At 42.8% G+C, this 26,454-nt stretch overlaps 1 protein-coding gene across 2 annotated transcripts in view; it reads left to right on the top strand.

The window, feature by feature from the left end:
• The window catches only part of HCFC2 (host cell factor C2), a 95,465-nt gene that overhangs the window by 56,680 nt on the left and 12,331 nt on the right, over positions 1-26,454 (top strand). For both annotated transcript variants that reach the window (XM_075856663.1, XM_075856664.1), the window contains one exon: positions 10,284-10,566. In XM_075856663.1, the coding sequence (XP_075712778.1) occupies positions 10,284-10,566 (283 nt within the window). The remainder of the gene's footprint in view (positions 1-10,283; positions 10,567-26,454) is intronic.

Here is a 26,454-nt window from a genome sequence, read left to right as displayed (position 1 = left end):
GAAGAAAGAAATATATATTTTTTTGTGAATTACCTTATAACATGTATACCGTGAATATACACGATCATCCTTAACATTAAAACCATTGACAAGTAACGTGAATAACATTGATTATCTCATGACAATGGCACCTGTCAAGTGGTGGGATATATTAGACAGAAGTTTATGTGTTAAAAGCAGAAAAAATGTGCACGTGTAGGAGGGACTTTCACAAGGACCAAATTCTGATTACTAGAAGACTGGGTCAGAGCATCTCCAAAATGGCAGGTCTTGTGGGGTATACCCAATATGCAGTGGTTGTTACTTACCAAAAGTAATCCAGGAATGGACCACCGGTGAATGGGTCATGGATGCCCAAGGCTTATTGATGTGCATGGTGTGCGAAGGCTAGTCCGTCTGGTCCGATGCCACAGAAGCTACTGTAACGCAAATTCCTGAAACTTAATTCTGACTATGACCGAAAGGTGTCAGAACACAGTGCATCGCAGCTTTCTGCATTTGGGGCTTCATAGCCACAGACCGGGTAAAGTGTCCAAAGCAACTGCAATGGTAATGTGAGCATCAGAACTGGACCATGGAGCAATGGAAGAAGGTTGCCTGGTCTGATAATCACACTTTCTTTTACATCATTTGGACGGCGAGGTGCGTGTGCGACACATACCTGGAAAAGAGATGGCACCAGAATGCACTATGGGACATATAACACATACCTAAATATTGTTTAATACCAAGCACACCCCTTCATGGCATTAGTATTCCCTAACGGCAAAAATTGTTCTGGAATGGTTGAACTCTTTTCACGTCTAAGAACCTGCCTAAGAACCTTCTTTACAGAAATAGTAAATGTCCCAGGAAGAGGATTCTCACCATTTTGAATCGCATACAGACAGACAGACAGACAGACAGACAGACCTACATAATAATAAATGATAAATCAATGTTTTTGGTAGAACTGATATTTCTACATAGCAAAGAAAAACCAGAGCCAACAATAAAGTCATGCTCATTCTGAGTAATTAAATCATTAATTGTAAGGGGCTTGTTCAAAATAATAGCAGTGAGGAGTTAAATTGGTGAAGTCATTCATTCTTTGGAATAACAGGTGGCAATTTTGGCCCTTATTTAAGGTAGGAAGGTGGCAAATGTTGCACATGTTGGTTATAGTGCATTTCCTTCTGAAATACTGGAGAAAGTGGGTCGTTCCAGACATTGTTCTGATGAAAAACGTACTTTGATTAAAAAGTTGATTGGGGGGAAAAACATAGAGAAGTGCAGCAAATTTAGGGGCTGCTCGGCTAAAATGATCTCCAATGCCTTGAAATGGAAACCAAAACCTGAAAGACGCGGAAGGAAGCGGGGAACTACTGTTCAAATGGATTGAAGAATAGCCAAAATGGCAAAGGCTCAGCCAATGATCACCTCCAGAAAGATCAAAGAAGATCTGAAGTTACCAGTGAGTACTGCTAGATTTAGAAGACTATTAAGTGAAGCCGAGTTACCAGCAAGAACTCCCCGCAAAGTCCCGTTGTTGGAAAAAAGACGTCCTGAATAGGTTCAAATTTGCCAAGGAACACATTGACTGGCCCAAAGAGAAATGGCGCAAAATTTTGTGGACTAATGAAAGCAAAATTGTTCTTTTTAGGTCTAGTGCCCGCAGACAATATGTCAGACGACACCCGAGCACTGAATTGAAGCTACAGTACCTGTGAAGACCATAAAGCATGGTGGTGCAAAAATCATGATATGGGGATGTTTCTCATACCATGGTGTGGAGACTATTTATCGCATACAGGGGATCATGGATCAGTTTGAATATATCAAAAAGGAGATCAAGGAGATATCCTTGAAATGGGTTTCAACACGACAATGACCCAAAACACACCAGTAAGCGAACAACATCTTGGTTACAGACAAACCGGATTGAGGTAATGGAGTGTCCAGCCCAATCTCCTCACCTCAATCCCATAGAGAACTTGTGGGGTGACATAAAAAATGTGGTTTATGAGGCAAAACCCAAAAATGCAGAAGAACTGTGGAACGTAGTCCAATCTTCCTGGACTGGAATACCTTTTCAAAGCTGCTAGAAGTTGGTCGACACCATGCAGCATAGATGTCGAAGAGTTCTCAGAAACAATAGTTATGCCATTAACCCCTTCCCGCTGCAGCCACTTTTGACATTCCTGACAGAGCCTTATTTTTCAAATCTGATGTGTCACTTTATGGTGTAATAACTTTGGAATGCTTTTACCTATCCAGGGGATTCTGAGATTGTTTTCTCGTGACACATTGTACTTTAAGTTAGTGGTAAAATTTGGTCGATACATTCTGTATTTAATTGTGGAAAAACATCAAAAATTTTTGAAAAATTGCAAAGATTAGCATTTTCTAAATTTAAAATAACTGCTTTTAAAAAAGTGTAATACATAGTTACATAGTTACATAGTTACATAGTTAGTACGGCTGAAAAAAGACACATGTCCATCAAGTCCAACCAAGGGAAGGGAAAAGGGAAGGAAAAATTTCTACACATAGGAGCTAATATTTTTTTGTTCTAGGAAATTATCTAACCCTTTTTTAAAGCCATCTACTGTCCCTGCTGTGACCAGCTCCTGCGGTAGGCTATTCCATAAATTCACCGTTCTTACTGTAAAGAAGCCTTGTCGCCTCTGCAGCTTGAACCTTTTTTTCTCCAGACGGAGGGAGTGCCCCCTTGTTTTTTGAGGGGGTTTTACAAGGAACAGGATATCACCATATTTTTTGTATGTGCCATTAATATATTTATATAAGTTAATCATGTCCCCCCTTAGTCGTCTTTTTTCAAGGCTAAATAGGTTTAATTCTTTCAATCTTTTCTCATAACTTAAATTCTCCATGCCCCTTATTAGCTTCGTTGCTCTTCTTTGTATTTTTTCCAACTCCAGGGCATCCTTTCTATGAACTGGAGCCCAGAACTGAACTGCATATTCTAGATGGGGCCTCACTAATGCTTTGTAAAGTGGCAATATTACATCTCTGTCCCGCGAGTCCATGCCTCTTTTAATACACGACAATATCTTGCTGGCCTTTGAAGCAGCTGATTGACACTGCATGCTGTTATTGAGTTTATGATTTACAAGAACACCCAGATCCTTCTCAACAAGTGAATCCGCCAGTGTAGCTCCCCCTAGGACATATGATGCATGCAGGTTGTTGGTACCCAGATGCATAACTTTACATTTATCTACATTAAACTTCATCTGCCAAGTGGACGCCCAAACACTTAGTTTGTTTAAATCTGCCTGCAATTCATGAACATCTTCCATAGTCTGAACTATATTACATAGCTTGGTGTCATCTGCAAAAATAGAAATAGTGCTATTAATCCCATCCTCTATATCATTAATAAATAAGTTGAATAATAGTGGTCCCAGCACTGAACCCTGGGGTACACCACTTATAACCGGTGACCATTCAGAGAAGGAATCATTGACCACAACTCTCTGGATACGGTCCTTGAGCCAATTCTCAATCCAATTACAAACTATATTTTCTAAACCTATAGTCCGTAATTTACCCATTAGGCGTCTATGGGGGACAGTGTCAAATGCCTTTGCAAAGTCCAAAAACACTAAATCCACAGCGGCCCCTCTGTCTAGACTTCTGCTTACCTCTTCATAAAAACAGATTAGGTTAGTTTGACAACTTCTGTCCTTAGTAAAACCATGCTGGCTGTCACTTATAATGCTATTTATTGTCACATAATCCTGTATATAGTCCCTCAATAGCCCCTCAAACATTTTCCCCACGATGGATGTTAAGCTTACTGGTCTATAATTACCCGGGGAAGACCTAGAGCCCTTTTTGAAAATAGGCACCACATTTGCCCTGCGCCAGTCCCTTGGCACTATACCAGTCACTAGAGATTCTCTGAATATTATGAAAAGGGGGACAGAAATAACTGAACTAAGCTCTTTAAGAATTCTAGGGTGTAACCCATCTGGTCCCGGAGCCTTGTGCACATTTATTTTATTTAATTTAGCTTGGACCATCTCTACATTCAATTCAGTATATCAGCCGATATATTAACAGCACTGGCACCGGCTACATCAGCTGCTCTTTCTTCAGTTGTATATACAGAGCTAAAGAACCCATTTAGTAACTCTGCCTTCTCTTGATCCCCTGTGATCAACTCCCCATTACCATTATCTAGGGGTCCTACATGTTCAGACCTGGGCTTTTTTGCATTTATATACTTGAAGAATTTTTTAGGATTTGTTTTACTATCCTTGGCCACCTGCCTTTCATTTTGTATTTTTGCTAATTTTATTACATTTTTACAGATTTTATTAAGCTCTTTATATTTTACAAAGGCTACAGCTGTACCCTCAGATTTGTAGTTTTTAAATGCCCTTTTTTTGTCATGTATTGCCCCTTTCACAGAAGGTGTAAGCCATGTGGGGTTTAATTTGAGTCGTTTATACTTATTACCTGTAGGAATAAATTTTGCACTATAATAACTCAAAGTAGATTTGAAAATCTCCCATTTATCATTTGTTCCATTATTTGACATTAGTTCTTCCCAGTCCATATCCTGAATTGCAGCCCTCATCCTGGGGAAATTTGGCTTTCCTAAAATTAAATGTTTTTGCCCTCCCAGCCTGCGTTTGTTTTTTACAGTATAGGTAAAATGTAACTATATTGTGATCACTGTTACCGAGGTTTTCACGAACATTGACATTCCCAACAAGATCTGCATTATTAGAAATGACCAGATCCAACAGAGCTTCACCTCTAGTCGGGTCTTCCACAAACTGGCCCATAAAATTTTCCTGCAACAGGTTGAGGAAATGTCTCCCCTTTGCAGTTGAAGCCGAACCATGACACCAATTAATATCCCGGAAATTAAAATCTCCCATTATCACTACAGTACCCGTCTGTGCAGCCCGCTCCATCTGTTTATATAGCTGAACTTCCATCTCCTCAGTTATATTGGGGGGTCTATAGATTACACCAAAAGTAATTTTTTCAGTGTTTACCTCCCTTTCTAGTTCCACCCACAAGGTTTCAACCTCCTCACAGTCTTCACCCACTATTGTCTCTTTCACACTCGCCTTCATATCACTTCTCACATACAGACATACACCACCACCTTTCCTATTTGTCCTGTCTTTACGAAAAAGTGTAAAACCCTGTAGATTTACAGCCCAGTCATGGGCAACGAAATAGTTGCTAATTAACATCCTCCATATGTCTACTTTAGATTGGCATAGTTTTTTGAACATCCTTTTATTTTTCAAGGACGTTACAAGGCTTAGAACTTTAGCAGCAATTTCTTATTTTTTCAAGACCATTTCAAAAGGCTATTTTTGCAGGGGCCAGTTAAGTTGTGAAGTGGCTTTGAGGGGCCCATACAATACAAACCCCCATGAATCATCCCATTTTAAAAATGAACCCCTCAAAGTATTCAAAACAGCATTTAGAAAGTGTTTTTTAACAATTTAGGCGTTTCACAAGAATTAAAGCAAAGTAGAGGTGAAATTGAGAAATTTTATTATTTTGCAGAAATTCATATTTAATTCATTTATTTTCTTTAACACACAGAAGGTTTTACCAGAGAAACGCAACTCCATATTTATTGACCAGATTCTGCAGTTTTTAAAAATATCCCACAAGTGGCCCTACTATTGTAATGGACTGAAGCACAGGCCTCAGAAGCAAAGGAGCACCCAGTGGATTTTGGGGCCTTCATTCTATTAGAATATATTTTAGGCACCATGTCAGGTTTGAGGAGGTCTTGTGATGCCAAAACAAAGGAAAGACCCCATTTTGGAAATTACACCCCACAAAGAATTAATCCAGGATTGTAGTGAGCATTTTGGCCCCACAGGTGTTTTATATAGATTTTATTAAACTTTGGACATGAAAATTAAAAATTTGAATTTTTTCCATAAGATGTAGTTTTAGCTAAAAAAACAAACCACAATATCCACAAGGAATAAAGAAGAAAAAGCCTCCCAACATTTGTAAAGCAACTTCTCTGGAGTACGGAAATGCCCCATTTGTGGTCATAAACTGCTGTTTGGGCACACGGCAGGGCTCCGAAGAGAAGGAGTGCCATTTGGCTTTTGGAGCACAGATTTTGCTGGATTGATTTCTTGGCATCATGTCGCTTTTGCAAAGCCCCTAAGGTACCAGTACAGTGGAAACGACCCAAAAGTGACTCCATTTACGAAACTACACCCTTTGAGGAATTAATCTAGGGTGTAGTCAGCATTTTGACCCCACAGGTGTTTCATAGATTTTATTAGAAATGGGCAGTGAAAATAAAAAAAAATATTTTTCCAATAAGATATAGATTTAGCGCAACAATTGTCATTTTCTCAACAAATAAAAGGAGAAGAAGCACTCTAGCATTTGTAAAGCAATTTCTCCAAAGTACGGCAATACCCCAGATGTGGTCATAAACTGCTGTTTGGACACACAGTAGGGCACAGAAGGGGAGCAGTGCCATTTGGCTTTTGGAATGCTGGATTGGTTTCTGGGCGCTATATTGCATTTGCAAAGCACCTGTGGGACAAAAACAGTGGTAACGCCCCAGAATTGACCCCATTTTGCAAACTACACCCCTCAAGGTACTCACCTAGGGGTGTAGTGAGCATGTTAATCCCGCATGTTTTCTCCCGAAATTAGTGTGCACTCGATGTGGCAGAGTACAAAGGGCAATTTTTCCATAGATATGCCACTATGGAAACGCCCACCTGGTCAAAAAGTAAAAACACCCCCAGTTGTCTACTAAGAAAGTCATTAGCATAAATCTAAAATAGGTCATAACTTTTGGAAATAAAAACTACTGCTGTGATCTACATTACAGCGCCGATCACATTATGTAAGAGATAGGGCACTTATAATGTGGTAAAAGAGCCTCTTTAAACGCTTAGCTACACTTTAAAAACATGGCCGTTTTGCATCAGTGTGTCTCCAAAATTTCATCCATTTCCAGTCCGTCTGTTCGTGTTTAATGGCTGTTTGACATCCGTTTTGCATCCGTTTTTCATGGCCGTTAAAAAAACTGATATTTCATTTTTCAGGCATTTTTTTGTCCCAACCCCCTGAAAACACCCAGAGGAAGGTCATTGTCATGATTGTTTCACAGCCCCTTGTATATGATGCCACACAGACCCTTGTATATGATGCCACACAGACCCCCTGTAATGATGGCACACAGACCCCCTCTAGATGATGGCACACAGCCCCCTGTAGATGATGGCACACAGCCCCCCTGTAGTTGATGCCACACAGCCCCCCCAGTAGATGATGCCACGCAGACCCGTGTAGCTGATGCCACACACACCTCTATGGAGAAAGCACAACACCCCCCCCCCCCCCCTCCCTGTAGTAAATTCAGGACAGTCCTGAAAAATTCACTACAGTTGACAACAATGCCCCCTGTACTAACGCCACGCTGCCCTTGTAGTGAGCACAACAATACCCGACATTTAATTCCGCCTGAATGCCCTACATACTCACCGATGCAGCGCCGTCTACTTCACATGTGGTCTCTAGTCTTCACAGGTTCTGCGACGGCGGCGCGATGACGCCATCTCGTCGCCTTCACAGAACCCGTGCGACTAGATACCTGAAGAGGACGGCGCTACATCGGTAAGTATATGTCATCGCGCTGCCGATAGCCAGCAAGGGAACCAATAGTTCCCTTGCCTCTTGAACCCCCATGTCACAGATCCGTTTTTAACGGTTGTTACATGTATTGACAGCCGTTAAAAACTGATGCATTGACGTCTATGGGGGCAGTCTGGCTGTGAAAATGACCAAAAATAGGACATGTCCTATTTTTTGATGGCCAATATTCACGGGCCGTTAAAAAAACAGCAGTGTGAATGCAACCATAGATAATCATTGTTCTGAAAACGTCCATGTGATGGCCATTCAAAAATAGTCCTTCACACGGCCATTTTGGACGTCGTGCGAATGAACCCTTTGGCCGATAAAAATGGCTATTTTGGTCCTGATTTTGACCCGTTTTGCATCCGTTTTTTTGTCCCTGTCCTTTTTAAAAACGGATGAATTTAATTTGTACATTTTTTGCCACACACTTCCCTCTGTAGATAATGCCACACACTTCCCTCTGTAGATAATGCCACACACTGCCCCCGCTGTGGGTAGTGCCACACAGCCCCCCGCTGTGGGTAGTGCCACACAGCCCCCCGCTGTGGGTAGTGCCACACAGCCCCCCGCTGTGGGTAGTGCCACACAGCCCCCCGCTGTGGGTAGTGCCACACAGGCCCCCCGCTGTGGGTAGTGCCACACAGGCCCCCCGCTGTGGGTAGCGCCACACAGGCCCCCCGCTGTGGGTAGCGCCACACAGGCCCCCTGCTGTGGGTGGTGCCACACAGGCCCCCCCTGTGGGTGGTGCCACACAGCCCCCCTGTAGGTAGTGCCACACAGTAGGTAGTGCCACACAGCCCCTCTGTAGGTAATGCCACACAACCCCCTGTAGGTAATGCCACACAGCCCCCTATTACATAGCACCTCCCCATAGATGGCACCACCCTACTTTCCTGTAGATAGCGCCACTGTAGGGAACGTTCCAGGAGAAGTCTGACTTTAACGTCCATATATGGACACTGAAGTCAGGTACTTCTCCTGGAGTAGAAGCACCGGCCACAGCGCCAGGGATTCCGTTTCAAGAGTAGGGGACCGCGCCAGGAGAAGTCCCTGACGTGACTTTCCATATGTAGACAGTGAAGTTAGAGACTTCACCTGGAGCGGAATCCCCAGCCACAGCTCCTACACTGAGCAAAAAAATACCCTCCTCACATGCACTTCGCACTGTGAGAAGGAGAATAGAGCAAACGAGCGGCAGAAAGCACGGCCGTCACTCGGATTACATCCGAGTGACAGCCGTGCTTTACACGGCCCCATAGACTTCTATTGAAGCCCTGCGGCCGGGAGAACGGCCAAAAATAGGGCATGCTCAATTTTTTGACGGCCCAGTTTGCCGGGGCGTCAAAAAATTGGCCTTGTGAACAGCCCCGTTTGGGGTCTAATGTTCCTACTGCGGCCGTGTGACAGCCGTTCAAAAAACGGCCATCACACGGCCTGGAATCCCTGTCGTGTGAATAGGGCTTTAGGCTATATTCACACGATAGTGAAAAAAAAATGTCCATTAAAATCTGATCAACTGTCAGTTTTTCATGCCCATTTTGCATCAGTGTGTCTCCAAATTTTTATCCATTTCCAGTCCGTTTTTAATGGCTGTTTGTCACCCGTTTGTCATCCGTGTTTCATGGCCGTTAAAAAAAAACCTGGATGGATTTCAGTTGTTGGTTTTATTGTCCAAACCCCCTGAAAACACCACAGTTCCCATGTAGATCATGCTGCAATGACCCTGTAGATAGCACACCCCTTGTAGATAGCGGCACCCCCGTAGATAGTGGCACTGTAGCTCCCTATAGTAGCGGAATCCCTCTGGCTGGGGATTTCACTCCTAGAGGGAGCCCCTGATGTCTCTGTCCATATATGGACAATAACGCCAGGGGCTTCTCCAGTAGCGGAATCCCCTGGCCAGAGTGTCGGCCAGGGATTCCGCTCCTTCAAGGAGCTACAGCGGCGCTATCGTGAGGGGGGGAGTGACATCTATGGGGGGGTGCCGCTATCTACAGGGGGGTGCTATCTACAGGGGGGGCAGAGGGAAACCGGAGTCCCCGGCCAGAGATCTCACGATGCTCTGGCTGGAGACTCCACAGTTGAAAGCCCGACATCACTGTCCATATATACTTCGGCCATGTTCAGTTTTTACCGGCCGTTACAATGATTGATTCATTAGAAACGGCCGTCAAAAACTGATCCATTGACTTCTATGGGAGCCGTGGGGTCGTCAAAGCGGCCAAAAATAGGTCCTATTTTTTGACGGAAAGTTTTCACGGGTCGTTAAAAAAACGGCCGAGTAGACCGCTTTTGTTCTGAAACAACCATTTTTGTAACGCCCGTCACACGGCTGTTTTTCACTGTCGTTTGAATATAGCATAATATTCCTTTTTCTTTACTCTCTGTAAAGGATTAACACAACCTCTATATTTCTTGTTATAGTTTTGATTTGGAATTGAATGTGTAGTATTTCCAGTGCATTTGCATTTAGGCAAGTAGAAGTTATTATAATGATTTTCGCTTTATTTGCTTTTTTAAACTCTGTAATATATATATATATATATATATATATTCTAATAATATCATTGTCATTTTTTTTTTAATCTAAATTTCTCCTGTAATTTCTTCTTCTTTTGCAGAGTACAGACTGTGTTCATATTTCCTGGGAATCGCCTTCTTCACCAACTGGAAATATACTAGAATATTCTGCATATCTAGCCATACGCACTTCTCTTCCTGAGGCTCAGAACCAGCTGGCATTTGTAAAAATCTACAGTGGCCTAGAGACATCGTGCACTGTAACAGCTTCCCAGCTTGCAAATGCTCATGTTGACTGCAGCTCCCGGCCTGCGGTGGTATTCAGGATTTCTGCTAAGAATGAAAAGGGTTATGGACCAGCTATACAAGTTAGATGGCTGCAAGGTGAGTGAACACCTTCTCTAAAGCTCTACTTACTATTTACCACAAATTGTTATTATCCATGTAGCTTGGGTTTAAAAAAGTATTTTATCGAATATCATAAAATTTAAAAAAGAAGTATACAGAGCAATCTACAATCTTTTGCTACATTATTACAATAGAAAAATAACTGCTACTGTTTACAAATTGTACTATGACATTAAGGACTGAGATGTTTTTTTATTTTTCATTTTCGTTTTTCACTCCCCGCCTTCCAAGAGCCTTAACTTTTTTCTTTTTACGTCAATAGAGTTTTGTGAGGGCTTATTTGTGAGGAGTTGTAGTTTCTAATGAAAAGTCTTTGCGTGCTCAAATTGGGAAAAACTGTGATTCCTAAATTGTTTTTTGATTTTCGTTTTTACAGCTTTCACCATGCGGTAAAAACGACAACTTAACTTTAGGTAATACCAAATTTATATAGGTTTTTTTATATTTTACTACTTTTGCAACGAAAAAACGATTAAAAAAATAATTTCACCACGTTCTGAGAGACTTAACTTTTTTTATTTTTTCGTTGATGGAACAGTTTGAGGGCTAATTTTTTGCGGGATCAGTTGTAGTTTTTATTGTTACTATTTTTTGGTACATACGACTGTTTTTTGTTTTTTTTAGAGCTAAGGTGCCCCAAAATCAGCGATTTTGGTGATATAATTTTTTACGGCGTTTACCATGCAAGTTAAATAATGGTATATTGTAATAGTTCGTACTTTTCCGGGCACAGGTATACGAATTTTGTTTCTTTTTTACATTACTTTAGAGGAAAGAAGGGGAAAAGGTTTGTTTTTGAACTTTTAATATTTTCACTACTAAAAACTTTATTAAACTTTTTTTTACACATTTTTACAGGCTTCTGTTAAGTCATGCCAGAGGCATGGCTTAACAGTGGCAGATAGGAGGCTGACCTGGGGGCCTTCATTAGGCCCCTGGGTTGCTATGGCCACCATCACCCCCCCCCCTCACCCGATCACGTTATTGGTGCGCCGATGAGCTGTGGGAGGGGACCGCCCCCCTCTTTTCAACGACTCAGATGCTGCGGTCACGATTGACCGCAGCATTTGAGGGGTTAAACAGCCAGGAACAGCGCGATCGTAAAACAAAGGTTGACACCCGCTGAGTACAGAGTGCGCCTAGACCGTGAGCGCGCTCCATACTTCCCTATAACGCTTATCATGTACATGTAAGTGATATTGTATCAAGGGGTTAAAGGGTTATTCTGATTTCCCAACTCATTGTTTTGCCCACACATCTAATAGATCGTCCAAATAAAACCCATTCCATGCCTCAGAATCTCCTACCCTATTTTTTAATTATCTACCACTGCTGCTCTGATCCTCGTTCCTCTGCTGATTTATTTTTCATCTCAAAATTATAATTATTTACAGTAGGACCATCATTTAATCCCTGACCAGTACCCATATAAGGAATTGGGTAGGTCAACAAGAAGTTGTTCAGAGGAGATCTACAATGCATTCGGAAAGTCTTCAGACCCTTTCAATTTTTTCACATTTTGTTATATTGAGGCCTTGTGCTAAAATTAAAAAAAATCATGTTTTTCCCCATCATTCTGCACTCAATACCCCATAATGACATAGTGAAAACAGAATGTTAGTAATATTTCTAATTTATTGAAAAGGAAAAACTAAAATATTGCATTGACATAAGTATTCAGACCCTTTACTCAGTACTTAATTGAAGCACCAGCCGGTGGACAGCCATTTTCAGGTCTCCCCAGAGATGTTCGATTGGGATCAAGTCAGGGCTCTGGCTGGGCCACTCAAGGACAGTCTCAAAGTTGTCCCTAAGCCACTCCTGTGTTATTTAGGCTGTGTGCTTAAGGTCATTGTCTTGTTGGAAGGTGAACCTTCAGCCCAGTCTGATGTACAGAGCACTCTGGATCAGGTTTTTGTTCCATTCATATTTCCCTCAACCCTGACCAGTTTGCTGTCCCAGCTGCTGAAAAACACCCCACAGCTTGATGCTGCTACCACCATGCTTCACTGTAGGGATTGTATTGGGCAGGTGATGAACTGTTCCCGGTTTCCTCCAGATATGACGCTTAGAATTGAGGCCAAAAAGTTAAATTCTGGTTTCATCAGACCACAGAATCTTGTTTCTCACAGTCTGAGAGTCCTTTTAGATGCTTTTTTTTTTTTTGCAAGCTCCCGGTGGGCTTTCATGTGTCTTTTACTGAGGAGAGGCTTCTTTCTGGCCACTCTGCCATAAAGCCCTGATTGGTGGAGTGCTGCAGTGATGGTTGACCTTCTGGAAGTTTCTCCCATCTGCACACAGGATCAGTGGCGTAGCTATAGGGGTCGCAGCGGTCGCACTTGCGACCGGGCCCCTAAGCCTGGGGGGCCCACGGGCCCCCGTTGCCATACTGTATGCTTCCAAAAAAAATCTTCTGTGCCGTAAAGCCGGCATTTCCTGGTTACGGTCACATGGTACACTTAGTGTACCATGTGACCGTGTTGTCACGTGACACGTCTTCCGGACAGTGGAGTGGAAGAGTCGGTGCCGAGGACTCCAGGTGAGCTGCAGTCTGTGTTGTGTTGTAATGTATTGTGATGTAATGTGTTGTGTTGTGATGCCTTGTGTTGTATTGTGCTGTTTGCGGTGGAGAGGGGGGGGGGCCGTTAAATCACAGCCCCCCCCTCCTCTCTCCACCGCAAACTTCACAATACAGTATAGTACACATGACTATGAGAGCGGGGCTGCGACTGTGTAATACAGCCATTGCCCCGCTCCTGAGCCCTGACATGTGCGCGCCGTCCGCATGATGTGAGGCGGCCGGCACTGCACTAATGATCTGCGGCACTGAAGACAGAACATGGCACCCCCATGTTCTGTCTTCAGTGCCTGACCGCCGCTCATTAGTGCAGCGCCGGCAGCATCTCCTCATGCTGACCGTGCGCGCACTTACTGTCAGGAGCGGGGCAATGACTGTATTACACAGTCGCAGCCCCGCTCTATAACGGCGGAGATCAGAGGAACCTCTCATCTCCGCCGCTATTCTCCTGAATGCTGCAATCAAAGCCGACTGCAGCATTCAGGGGAAAATGAGAAGGGGGGGATGCCCCTGGATCGTGTCACAGGGAATTCCTGTGACGCGATCGAGGGCCATACCATATATGGGCAGACAGCCCTGGGGTCTATTGAAGGACCCCAGGGCTGTCTTACCATATTTCCTGTTAGGGCATACTGAGGTATGTTCTAACAACTGCCTGTGTACTATCTGTCCACAGGCTAATGTACTGACATATATCTGATATATGCCAGTACATTAAAGTTTAAAAACAAAGTAATGTTAAATTAAAAAAATACACATTCACCTTTTTTACAATAAACATTAAAATAGGTCTCAATACATAAAATATACACATATTCGGCATTGGCACGGCCGTAATAACCTGCACAACGATTTTTTTTTTGCATTATTTGTGATGTGTACTCTGTAAAAAAATAAAATAAACTGCTTTCTATCACTTATTGTGCGGCACGAGGTGTGATGAATTTAACCTCCATGTTCCTCACATTAATAGTAATTAACCCCATCATGTACCTCGCACATTAACCCATTATGACTGAGAAATATGACGGGATTAATTACTATTAATGTGAGGCGCATTCAAAATTCATCATCGCACCGCGCGCCTCATGTCAGAAAACGGAAGAACTTTTTTTTTTTATTACTGTAAACGAAGTATCGGTATCAAAGTCCAAATTTTGGTATCGTGACATCCCTACACTGTGGGTCGCGTCCCCCTGGGGGTTCGTGTGAAGACCTCCGGGGGGTCGCGAGTCACTCACCGAGGTCCCGGTTCCATTCAATCCTGGAGCAAGGAGCTGGCATCTCCTTGATCCAGAATTCACTGTGCCCTGAGCGGCTCGACGAAGGCAGGAGTGATGTAGCGACATCATCGCGCCTGCCTGCACTGAGTCAGTTATAGTACACACCGGAGGAGGCGAAGGATCTTCCACCCGACGTGGGAACGGGGATAGGCAAGTAATTATGCTATTTTTTTTATTATGCACATATGGGGGCATTATACTGTATGGGGAGGCTGATATTGTGTGGGGGGCATTATACTGCATGGGGGGCAGATATGGCATGGGGGCTGATAAGATGGGGGCATTATACTGAATGGGGGCTGATATGGGGGAATTATACTGTATGGGGGCTGATATGGGGAGCATTATACCGTATGGGGCTGTTATGGGGGGGCATTATACTGTGTGGGGGCAGCTATGGGAGCATTATACTGTGTGGGGGCATTATACTATGGGTGCTGTTGGGCAAAGCGTCTGGGCATAGGCACGCACAGGGGTCTGATGATAATGATGATGGTGGTGTTGGGGAGTGGTAGGGGGGCCCAAGCTGAATTCTTGCACCCGGGCCCATGAGCCTTTAGCTACGCCCCTGCACAGGATCTTTGGAGCTCAGCCAGAGTGACTATTGGGTTCTAGGTCACCTCTCTTACCAAGGCCCTTCTACCCTGATTACTTAGTTTGGTGGGGCAGCCAGCTCTAGGATGAGTTCTGGTTGTTCCAAACTTCTTCCATTTAAGAATTATGGAAGCCAATGTTCTCTTGGGAACTTTCAGTGCAACAGAAATTTGTTTGTTATAAACAAATGTCTCATGGGACTATAATGTCATATGGGTTGAGCTACCAGCAAGTGCAACAATTCCCAGCTCCCCAATAATGAAAATAGAAACTCCAAACATCATATACTAAATACCCGAGAAAAGGAGTCAGAACTATTTAAGTAAGAAGCACAAAATATAGAAAATTACAAATTTTATTGGACAATACAAAAATACATGGTTAAAAAACAGACTACAAACCCAATAACTGCATATCTCCAAAGTAGGAGACAATGTGGAGCCACAAAGCTACTTTAATTAATACAGTTTGTATATGTCACATTCATTGGGAAGGTTTCCCAAAACAGGTTACCAAAAAGTATGCTCTAAAACAAGTCCCTAGAACAATGTAATAAGGCTAACGGAACACTTGTGTCCAAAATATTTTCTGAAAATTCCCAGTATAGTACGTCTCTGTGAACAGTAATAGGGGATACCGAGGTAGTGATTTATTTATAATAGTAAGTAAATTTAGTCCACTCAGTACCAGTTTAGTAACTAATTCAAAAAAGAACCAATAGTAAGGATAACCTATTTAGGACATTGTCTAAGTATACAGGTAACCTGGTAACAGCATGACAAAAAGTAGTAGTTTTTAGTGGAAAAGACCAGCAAGTACTAACCCATGTGGCTCCTCAGTTGTAACAGCTCCCAAGTATGGAGAAAAACCCCAACGCGCGTTTCGCGTAGATTGCTTTCTACGCGAAACGCGCGTTGGGGTTTTTCTCCATACTTGAGAGCTGTTACAACTGAGGAGCCACATGGGTTAGTACTTGCTGGTCTTTTCCACTAAAAACTACTACTTTTTGTCATGCTGTTACCGGGTTACCTGTATACTTAGACAATGTCCTAAATAGGTTATCCTTACTATTGGTTCTTTTTTGAATTAGTTACTAAACTGGTACTGAGTGGACTAAATTTACTTACTATTATAAATAAATCACTACCTCGGTATCCCCTATTACTGTTCACAGAGACGTACTATACTGGGAATTTTCAGAAAATATTTTGGACACAAGTGTTCCGTTAGCCTTATTACATTGTTCTAGGGACTTGTTTTAGAGCATACTTTTTGGTAACCTGTTTTGGGAAACCTTCCCGATGAATGTGACATATACAAACTGTATTAATTAAAGTAGCTTTGTGGCTCCACATTGTCTCCTACTTTGGAGATATGCAGTTATTGGGTTTGTAGTCTGTTTTTTAACCATGTATTTTTGTATTGTCCAATAAAATTTGTAATTTTCTATATTTTGTGCTTCTTACTTAAATAGTTCTGACTCCTTTTCTCGTGTATTTAGTAGAAATTTGTTTGTACCCTTCTCTAGTTTGTGCCTCCACACAATCCCGTCTCTGAGCTCTACAGGCAGTTCTTTCCTCCTCATGGCTTGGTTTTAGCTCTGATATGCATTGTCAGCTGTGAGACCTTATACAGACGGGTGTGTCTTTCCAAATCATGTCCAATCAAATTAATTTACCACAGGTTGACTCCAATGAAGGTGTAGAAACATTTGAAAGATGATCTAGAGAAATGAGAGCTAAATTTTAAGTTTCATAGCATTCGAAAATTTGTATTCATCTTTTTGTAAGAAATTTGCAAAAATTTCTACAATCCTGTTTTCGCTTTGTCATTATCGTGTATTGAGTGCGGAATGATGGGGGAAAACTTTTTTTAACTTTAGCACAAGGCCTCAACATAACGAAATGCCAAAAAAGTTAAATGGGTCTGAAGACTTACAGAATGCACTGTATATTTTTTAGATAATAGACCTTCGGGTTTTTTTATGATTTATAAGATCATCTAATAATTTACAATGTTAACCTTTTTATTTATTCTTGGAGACAATTCTCTAACTGCAGATTTTGCTTGCAGTTACCCATTCTTACCCTTCCGTCCTCAGTTTTACAAGTAAATCCTCAACTATCTTATTCTCCTCTGCATTGATTTTCTCCCCCAGTTCACATTTTTTCTCACAATGTGTTGCCTGTACAATTCTTTACATTGGTTGTATTGGCAAGATATTAATTTTATTTACATTTCCCTTTGACTGTACTCCTAGTAATGCTCAATCACCTTCAAAGTAAGTCCCCTGGGACTGAATAGAATGATTCCAGCCACACTGCCATTCTTCGTAGCAGTGCTGAAAGTCTTCATGTGAGAGGTTGTTCAGAGACCTTGTCGCTGCTGATTACCTCATTTGCCGTTAGTCTGACATTTTAACCCCTTCGCGCACCTGGTCGTAAATGCACGACCCTGTAGGGTCAAAATGCTCACTATACCCCTAGATAGATTCCTTAAGTGGTGTAGTTTCCCAAATGGGGTTACTTTTGGGTATTTTCCACTGTTTTGGCCTCTCAGGGGCTTTGCAAATGCGACATGACACCCAAAAACCATTTCTGTTAAATTTGAGCTCCAAAAGCCAAATAGAGCTCCTTCCCTTCTAAGGCCCGCTGTAGGTCCAAACAGCAGTTTATTACCACATATCGTCCTACTACCCTAATCGGGAGAAATTGTTTTACCAATGTTGGGGTACTTTTTTCTCCTTTATTCCTTGGAAAAATTTAAAATGTCTACGTTTCTTCAGAAAAAAGTAGATTTTCACCTTTACAGACTAATTCCAATGAATTTAGCAAAACAACTGTGGGGTCAAAATGCTAACTATACCCCTAGAAAAATTCCTTGAGGGGTGTAGTTTCCAAAATAGGGTCACTTTTGGGGGTTTCCACTGTTTTGGTCCCTCCAGTGCATTGCAAACGCGACATGGCACTAAAAACTATTCCAGCAAAATCAGAAATCCCAATGTGCTCCTTCTCTTCTGAGCCCTGCTGTTGGTCCAAACAGCGGTTTATTACCACATATGGGGTATTGCTGTAATTGGAAGAAATTGCTCTACAACTTTTGGGGTGTTTTTTTTTCCTTTTATTCCTTGTAAAAATTTCAAATTTCTACATTTTTTTTCAGAAGGAAAAAGTAGATTTTCATCTTCACATACTAATTCAAATAAATTTAGGGGTCTTTACTGTTTTGGCACAACAAGACCTCTTCAAACCTGACATGGTGCCTAAAATATATTCTAAAAAAAAAGGAGGCCCCAAGATCCACTAGTTGCTCCTTTGCTTCCGAGGCCGGTGTATCAGTCCAGTAGCACACTAGGGCCACATGTGGGATATTTCTTAAAACGGCAGAATCTGGGAAATAAATATTGAGTTGCGTTTCTCTGGTAAAACCTTCTGTGTTACAGAAAAAAATGTATTACAAATTAATTTTGGCAAAAAAAAAATAATTTGTAAATTTCACCTCTAGTTTTCTTTAATTGCTGTGAAACGCCTAAAGGGTTAAAACACTTTCTGAATGCTGTTTTGAATACTTTGAGGGGTGCAGTTTTTAAAATAGGTTGATTTGTGGGGACTTCCTAATATATAAGGCCCTCAAACCTACTTCAGAACTGAACTGCCTGAAAAAATAGCCTTTTGAAATTTTCTTGAAAATATGAGAAATTGCTGCTAAAGTTCTAAGCCTTGTAACGTTCTAGAAAAATAAAAGAATGTTCAAAAAACGATGCAAACCTAAAGTAGACATATGAGATATATGAAATAGTAATTATTTTGTGTGGTATTGCTATCTGTCTTACAAGCAGATACATTTAAATTTAAAAAAATGCTAATTTTTGCAAATTTTCTCTAAATCTTGGTGTTTTTCACAAATCAATATTGAATTTATCGACCAAATTTTTGCACTAATATAAAGTACAATATGTCACGAGAAAGCAGTCTCAGAATCATTTGGATAGGTAAAAGCATTCCTAAGTTATTTCCACATAAATTAACACGTCAGATTTGAAAAAATCTGCTTCGTCCTGAAGGCCAAAACCGGCTCAGTCCTGAAGGGGTTAAAGTCGATCCTGATCCAGAGCAGCCTTGGTAACTGCAACATTTTCATCAGTTCTTAGATAGATAGATGGATAAAAACTTTATTTATCCCCAAACAGAAAATTGATTTGTAGTTATGTACAACAACAAGTATTAACCTACATCATCAATATATATATATAAAAAGAATATATGAAAACTATCATCCAAACACTTAATACGCATCACGTCACAACTATACAGACATATTATAAAGTGCAATTACCCTTGGCATAAAAGGTCGCCTAAATCTTTCCTTACAACAACTAAATTGTAGCAAGCGATTACTAAAACAATTTTGTTTTGCAATTAAAATGTTATGTAATGGATGCAACTCCTCTAACCTAATTGCACTCATCTTCTTCAATAATCTTTTATTCCATACCTCATCAAATAACAGCACCCCACTACCCATAATCGCTTTTCCCTTTTTAATTACCTTATTTAAGGACTTATTTTTTTCAGCTTCTCTGTTTCCTCCCCAACAGACCGCACCATAGAATATAACGCTCGCCACTACAGAGTTATAAAACATTACCATCATTTTATTACACCCATTAAATGAGTGCAAATTACGTAAAAAATACAACCTGGTCATTGCCTTTTTGTACGCTTTTTCCGTGTTTTCGATCCAATCTAAATTCTGATCCAAATATATACCCAAATATTTATAAGACGTCACCCTCTCCACTTCCTGATTAAAAATAGATACCGGCTCTACATCCTCTTTTTTTTTTTTTCTGCGTAAGTCTATGATCATTTCTTTGGTTTTCCCTATATTTATCTCTAGCCCATTTTCCACACTCCAATAAACAAATTCAGATATAACATCCCTGTATTCTTTTTCACAACCACCCCCCCCCCCCTCCCTTACCGCCTTCATAATCACTGTATCGTCAGAATACTTCTGTAGATGACAACTTACTGATTGGTACCTAAAATCTGACATATACAGTGCAAATAAAAAAGGCGATAACACAGTCCCCTGTGGTGCTCCAATATCACTGACTTCAATCCTCGAGATACTTACTCCGCTACGCACATACTGAGGGTGCCCCTGAAAGTAGTCAAAGATCCAATTTGTCACTCCTTCCATTTTACTTCTCATTCGGTCAGGTCTTATTAAATTAAAAGCGCTAGAAAAATCAAAAAACATTACTCTTAGTATCACCCCATTAATTTCACGTTTTTATGCAAACTGCAGTGGGTCCTCGTACTTTATCACAGCTGATTTAAGGAATCCCAACATCAGCCTTTCAAACACCTTCATAATATGAGAAGTTAGTACCACCGGACGATATTCACTCACCAGTAAAAATTTTGCCACTTTAGGAATTGGGACTATACAAGATATTTTCCATACCTTCAACACTTTTTCCGTAGTCCAATTCCAATGATATAAATCCGCTATTGTGTCACACAATGTAGCGGCACAAGTTTTAAGTACCTTTTGTACTAATCTTATCTGGGCCGGGCGCCTTCTGTACACTTAATTATTTTTTTTTACTGTTCCCTAACATTTTCCAATTTCACCACTGAAAGCCCTGCCCAACTACCGTCTCTAATACTCGTATCGTCGTTCGCAGTCACTTCAGATTTTATCATGGATTCCTCTGTTACATCCTTAACAGACGAAAATCTATTGAAATATTCATTCATTTAATTTTCCATCAACCACATCAACTATTCTTTGTTTTCTCCTCATCCCCATTATAGCCTTCATGCCTGACCAAACCTCCCTCATGTTATTTTTTGCAAGTTTGAGTTCCAATTTCCTTCTATACACCTCTTTGCTTTCTTTTATTTTACTCTTCAACTCATTTTGTAGTGTTTTAATTGCCTCACCATCCTTCTCTCTATAGGCCTTTTTCTTTCTATTTAGTACCTCTTTAAGATCCTTTCCTACCCACGGTTTGTTGTTTCCAAACCACTTCACCTGCACCATAGGTACAATTAAGTCTGTGCAACAATTAATATAATCAGTTATATGTTATAGTCAGAACGACCCAACGGCGGTAATATATCAATACAATAAGCTTTACTCACATTGGCATACAGCAAGTCCAACATTCTGTTGCCTCTTGTTGCACCTTCCACATACTGCGTGATATTTGGTAGAACCCCACTCAATGTCACATTATTAAAATCCCCTGTTACTACAAAACAGTTAGGATGTTCATTCATGATACCTGGTATTACAGATGATAATACCTCACATGCCACTTTAGTATTCCCTGATGGCGGAATACATACCACACCCACCATAATAAAATTAAATTCCCTTGGTAAATAGTACGGTCTTAAGCCCACCACAAGTAATTCAATTTCAATACAGCAATATATCTTTTTTACAGTCACATGCCCTGGATGACACCATTTACGATCAATATACATTACCACTCCACCCCCTTTTTTCTTCCGTGTACTCTCGAAATCTCTATCCGCTCTTATTAATTCAAACCCGGGAACTTCAATGCTCACATCTGTGACGGCACTATGCAGCCACATCCCTGTAAAATCCATGATACTACACTCCCTGACATCCCGAACAAAAACCCCCATTGCAACTAGCTCATCCATCTATTGACCTAAGATTCCCCATTAAAATAGATGGAACTGTCGCGGTTTATACCTCTTTCTTTTTCCCCTTACTTTACATCCAGCCGTGCACCCCCTAAACGGCCACCACACATCCATGGAAATGTTCCCTAATTTAGCAATACCTTTCGGCATGTCATTACAAATCCGCATTAACTCTCTCCTTGGATATTTAATCACAACAATGGTACCGCTATTAATGACAGTAAAAAAAAAATGACACTTCTGGTTTAAAATCCGCAAACATCTCTTTTATTCCGCCACAATAATGGTGTCCTCTTGGACGTTCAACGCCCTGAGTGCCTACTATTTCATGGAATAACCCGACCTTCCAAGGCACGTTGACAAATTAGACCCCCCTAACTGCATCCTCAATAGCGACAATACTGGAAGTTATTACTGGGATAATAGAGGAAGCATCAGTTGCCACAATAGCCCTCCCAAGTACCTCCATTCTTTTTTGCACCGGCAGCTTCATCACTCCTGGCATTCGCCCCTCCGTCCGTGCTGACGATGGTATATCAAAACCTAGAAGACCGGTACCTGCAGCCCGTAAAAGTCCATGACAAACGCGTCCTCCTGACACGGCTCCCGGTACCTCCACCAGCTCCTCTCGAACAGTTGTAGATAATGACCTCCACCAACAATGACTCGCCTCTCCAGCAGTTCACCCGATGCACTCCAGACACCCCGCGGTCTGCTGTTTTTTCTCTCCAGCCACAGGCACTGCAAGTCCGTTCTCTCACCAACGGACCGACATTACCCCCTCCTTCTCTCCAGGTGCCCTGTAGTCTTTCGCCGTTGGTCACAGGCGCTGTTGGTCCGTTCACCACGCAGTCCGGCTCTCTCACAACCGTACCTGTAGTCTTTCGCTGCTGGTCACAGGCCCTGTCGGTCCATGCACCACGTGGTCAGGCTCTCTCACAGCCAAACTAACACCATCAGGGGCGTGGCCAGCAGTCGATGGCGCCGGTCGCATAAGCTGAGAGCTCCGCGCCCTGCCACGCAGATCCAGCAGCCTACAGCGGGGAAAGGTGCCTCATATGGGGAAAAAAAGACCCCAAGGGTCTAGACTCACCCCTGCAGCACAGCACCAGGTCGCCGCCGCTCCACCAACGATCGACGGCTACTTTCTTCGGCGGCAAGCCACGCCGCTCCCTCAGCCGCAGCCATCTTGGACAGCCTCGTGTCAGAAGGAAGGGGAGATGTCCGAGCAGGGAGAGGAGACAGTGCCCCACGTACAGGGTAAGCTGAATAGCCGGATGGCTAAAGTTCACCCTCCCAGCTCCCCTAAGCGGTCCTCCACCTCGTCCTGTGAACAGCAGGGAAGGGGGTCCCCTATCCCAGGAGCAATGGAGGCCAGGCCACGAGGAGCATCAGCTCAGTCAGAGGCCCCAGTACACCTGCTTGAACCACCAATGTCACAGCCCTCAGCACAAATGGCCCTACAGATTTGGCCTGCACCTAAACTTCAACGGCCCACGATCCAGCAGCCGGGGAGGAGAGACGATCTGGGGGATACACCATCTTTGACCCCCTATGCCCAGGCCCCTGTATATGCCTCAGATTCTGACCTGGAGGATTCAGCCTCACTTCCTTCAGATGTGCCCCCTATGTGGAGGGAATGTTTCTCACAGTTGCCCACTAAAGAGGACTTTAAGAGTATGATACAAGAAGTGAAGGCAGCTTTTCGTTCAGAATTGGCGGGGGTGTCGCAGCATATACAGCAGATTGCTACGAGGGTGGAGGCTCTAGAAGATGACCACGATGCCACTAGGCGCCATGTCTCTGTGATACAGTCTTCAGTGTCCTCCCAGCTGGCGTCCATTAGAGATATGCAACTGCATCTAGAGGATTTGGATAACAGAGGTCGCCGTCATAATATAAGGATAAGGGGCATACCGGAGCCCTCGGGGTCTGAAGATCTTCCCATCGTGTTAGAGACTATCTTTAACGACCTTTTGGGTGCACCCCCGTCTAATCGGATACCGCTTGACAGAGCGCATAGAGCACTGAAACCAAAATCCATTACATCTCAGCCCAGAGATATCATCTGCTGTGTCCAGGATTTCCGCACTAAGGAGGACATTATGCTTAAAGCCCGTCAGCGTAAAGACCTGGAGTATGCCGGTGTGCCGATTCAGTTATTCCCGGATCTCTCCTGGATTACGTTACAGAAAAGACGTCTGCTTCGTCCGCTTCTCGCAGCACTACGGGACCACAATATTATTTATCGATGGGGGTTTCCGTTCTCCCTTACAGCCCGAAGAGATGGTGTTTCTGCAACCCTGAGGTACCCAGGGGATTTGCCTCATTTCTGTCACTCCCTTGGTATACCAACGCCCAAGATGCAGAATTGGGAGACTCCTTTGCCGCCTTCGTCTCCACCTCCAGTCTGGCAGTCGGTCCGAAATAAGCGGAGGACCTCTCCAAGACGACAGTCTAACCGAAGTTCACCAAGACCTGAGTTGAATTGATGGACGCTGCGCAGATACACGGCACCTCCGTAATATATGTGAAGGAGCCTGGTCACCCATACCAGCTGCTCCCTTCGCCAGTTGCACTATCCTAGGCTAAAAATGCATTTAGGATTATATTTCTGATTTTATGTTGCTTCTCTTTAATTCGTTAACGTAAATTGTGGCAGGGCGCGATTGCCCGGGATACACTTGGCTCTTTCACCCCCTTTTTGTTTTTGTTTTTTCTCGGCCTGTACGTATTTATACGTACTTTTGTACTAGGTTCCTCGACTGTTGAGACCCGACCTCCTTTTTTGATAGGGGTAATTTGTTTTGCAGTTCTCCCTCTGTTTTTAGAGAGAGTTGCAAAGGGTAATATTGTATTACCAGTTTTCTTTTGCTTTAATATCACCCGCCCCAGGGTATAGTATTCTCCCTGGTAGTATTTTCTGAGTGTGTTTGAAATTCATTGATCTCATGCATTTCTCTTTGTTCTCACTGCAGATATGTGTATTGTCTCCCTGGTACGTCTTTACCCCAGTGTCTTTCCCTCCCCTCCTACTTTCATCCGAAATAACACCTGAGACGACCGTGAATCCTCCAAGAACCTCCAAGGTAGAAGGACGCCGTAGAACACTGCTTGCTTTGAAACCGACATGGGACTGGCCCCGACATAACTGTGAGCTGTATACATCCGCACTTTCTACATCATTCTTTGCTCTTTCATACATCTTTGACCATGGTTAAATTTGTCACACTTAATGTCAAGGGTCTCAACTCCAATGTGAAGAGACGCTTACTTCTCAGGGAGTTGAAATCGCTTGGAGCGGAAGTTGCTTTTCTGCAGGAAACACATTTAGATTCATCCGGAACTTTCCAATTTGCCCGAGGGGCGTATCCTGCTGTGTACTCTGCCTCGTCAGGTCGCAAAAGGGAGGGGGTGGCCATTTTGATAGCAGCTTCCTGCCCCATACAAGTTCACACCTCACATCTAGATCCGAAAGGCAGATATGTTATAATAGAGGGGACTTTGTTTGGACAGCCCATTGTTTTATGTAACGTTTACTCTCCTAATACCGCACAGATTCCATTCCTACGTAGACTCCTTTCTAAACTCCAGAAGCTTCCTAGGGGGGCAGGGCTGGTGGGAGGAGATTTTAATGTCCCGTTCTCCACGTCCATGGATAGGGTCTCTCTTACACACCCTACTCCGACGCCCACCCTTACAGGACTTTCTACACGTTTTAGGCAACTAATTAGAGAGCACCAGCTCTATGATTTGTGGCGAGTGGATCACCCAGGTGATAGGTCCTATACCTTCTTCTCCCATACGCACAGCACTCATACACGCTTAGATTACTTTTTTGGTAATGTCCCTGCCCTCCGTGCGCTCCAGGGGGCGAATATAGACCCCATTTCTTGGTCAGATCACGCACCAGTTTCTGTGTCCCTGCAGATAGGGAAACCAAATACGAGAGTATGTCATTGGCGCTTAAACGAAACTTTGATTAAGTCCCCTGCTCTTAGGGACAGCCTGGCCGGACATATGCGGGAATTTTATGCACTTAATGAGGGATCGGTTCCTTCAGTATCCACTCTTTGGGAGGCGCATAAGGCGGTGATGAGAGGGCAATGCATAGTAATGGGATCTAGATTGAAAAGAGACTCTCGGGCCAAGCGGGTGGCTCTCCATCGGACAATTACTAAGTTGGAGAGACAAATGGGGATTAAACCGGCAGTCCCGACACTACGGAAATTGATAGAGGCTAGAGCACAACTCAAGGACTTAGCTATGAAGGGGGTAGAAAAGTCATTACTATACACAAAAAGGAAATATTACGACAAAGGTAATAAGGCGCACTCGCTTCTGGCCAGACTATTGCGGGATCAGGCGACTGTTCGTACTCCACAGGCGGTTCGGGATAAGGCGGGCATACTCCAGCATCACCCAGACACGATAGCCACACTTTTTCATGACTATTATAAATCCTTATACCATCTGCCAAATACCTTACCACCTGATCCGGCTCGTCGGAGGGAAACGCTGCAAGCATATCTCTCTTCCTGTGCTCTCCCTAAACTGAAAGATGAGGAGCTTTCATCCCTGAATGCCCCGATCTCTGCGGAGGAATTGTTTGATATATTGAAGGACCTCCCTAGTGGTAAGGCCCCTGGACCAGATGGCTTTACATATGGGTATTATAAGACCTTTGCAGAGATCTTGGTTCCACGGATGGCTTCCT

The sequence above is a fragment of the Rhinoderma darwinii genome, chromosome 3, assembly GCF_050947455.1.
Source record: "Rhinoderma darwinii isolate aRhiDar2 chromosome 3, aRhiDar2.hap1, whole genome shotgun sequence".
NCBI lineage: Eukaryota > Metazoa > Chordata > Amphibia > Anura > Rhinodermatidae > Rhinoderma > Rhinoderma darwinii.
This window is presented reverse-complemented; position numbering and strand designations above follow the sequence as displayed.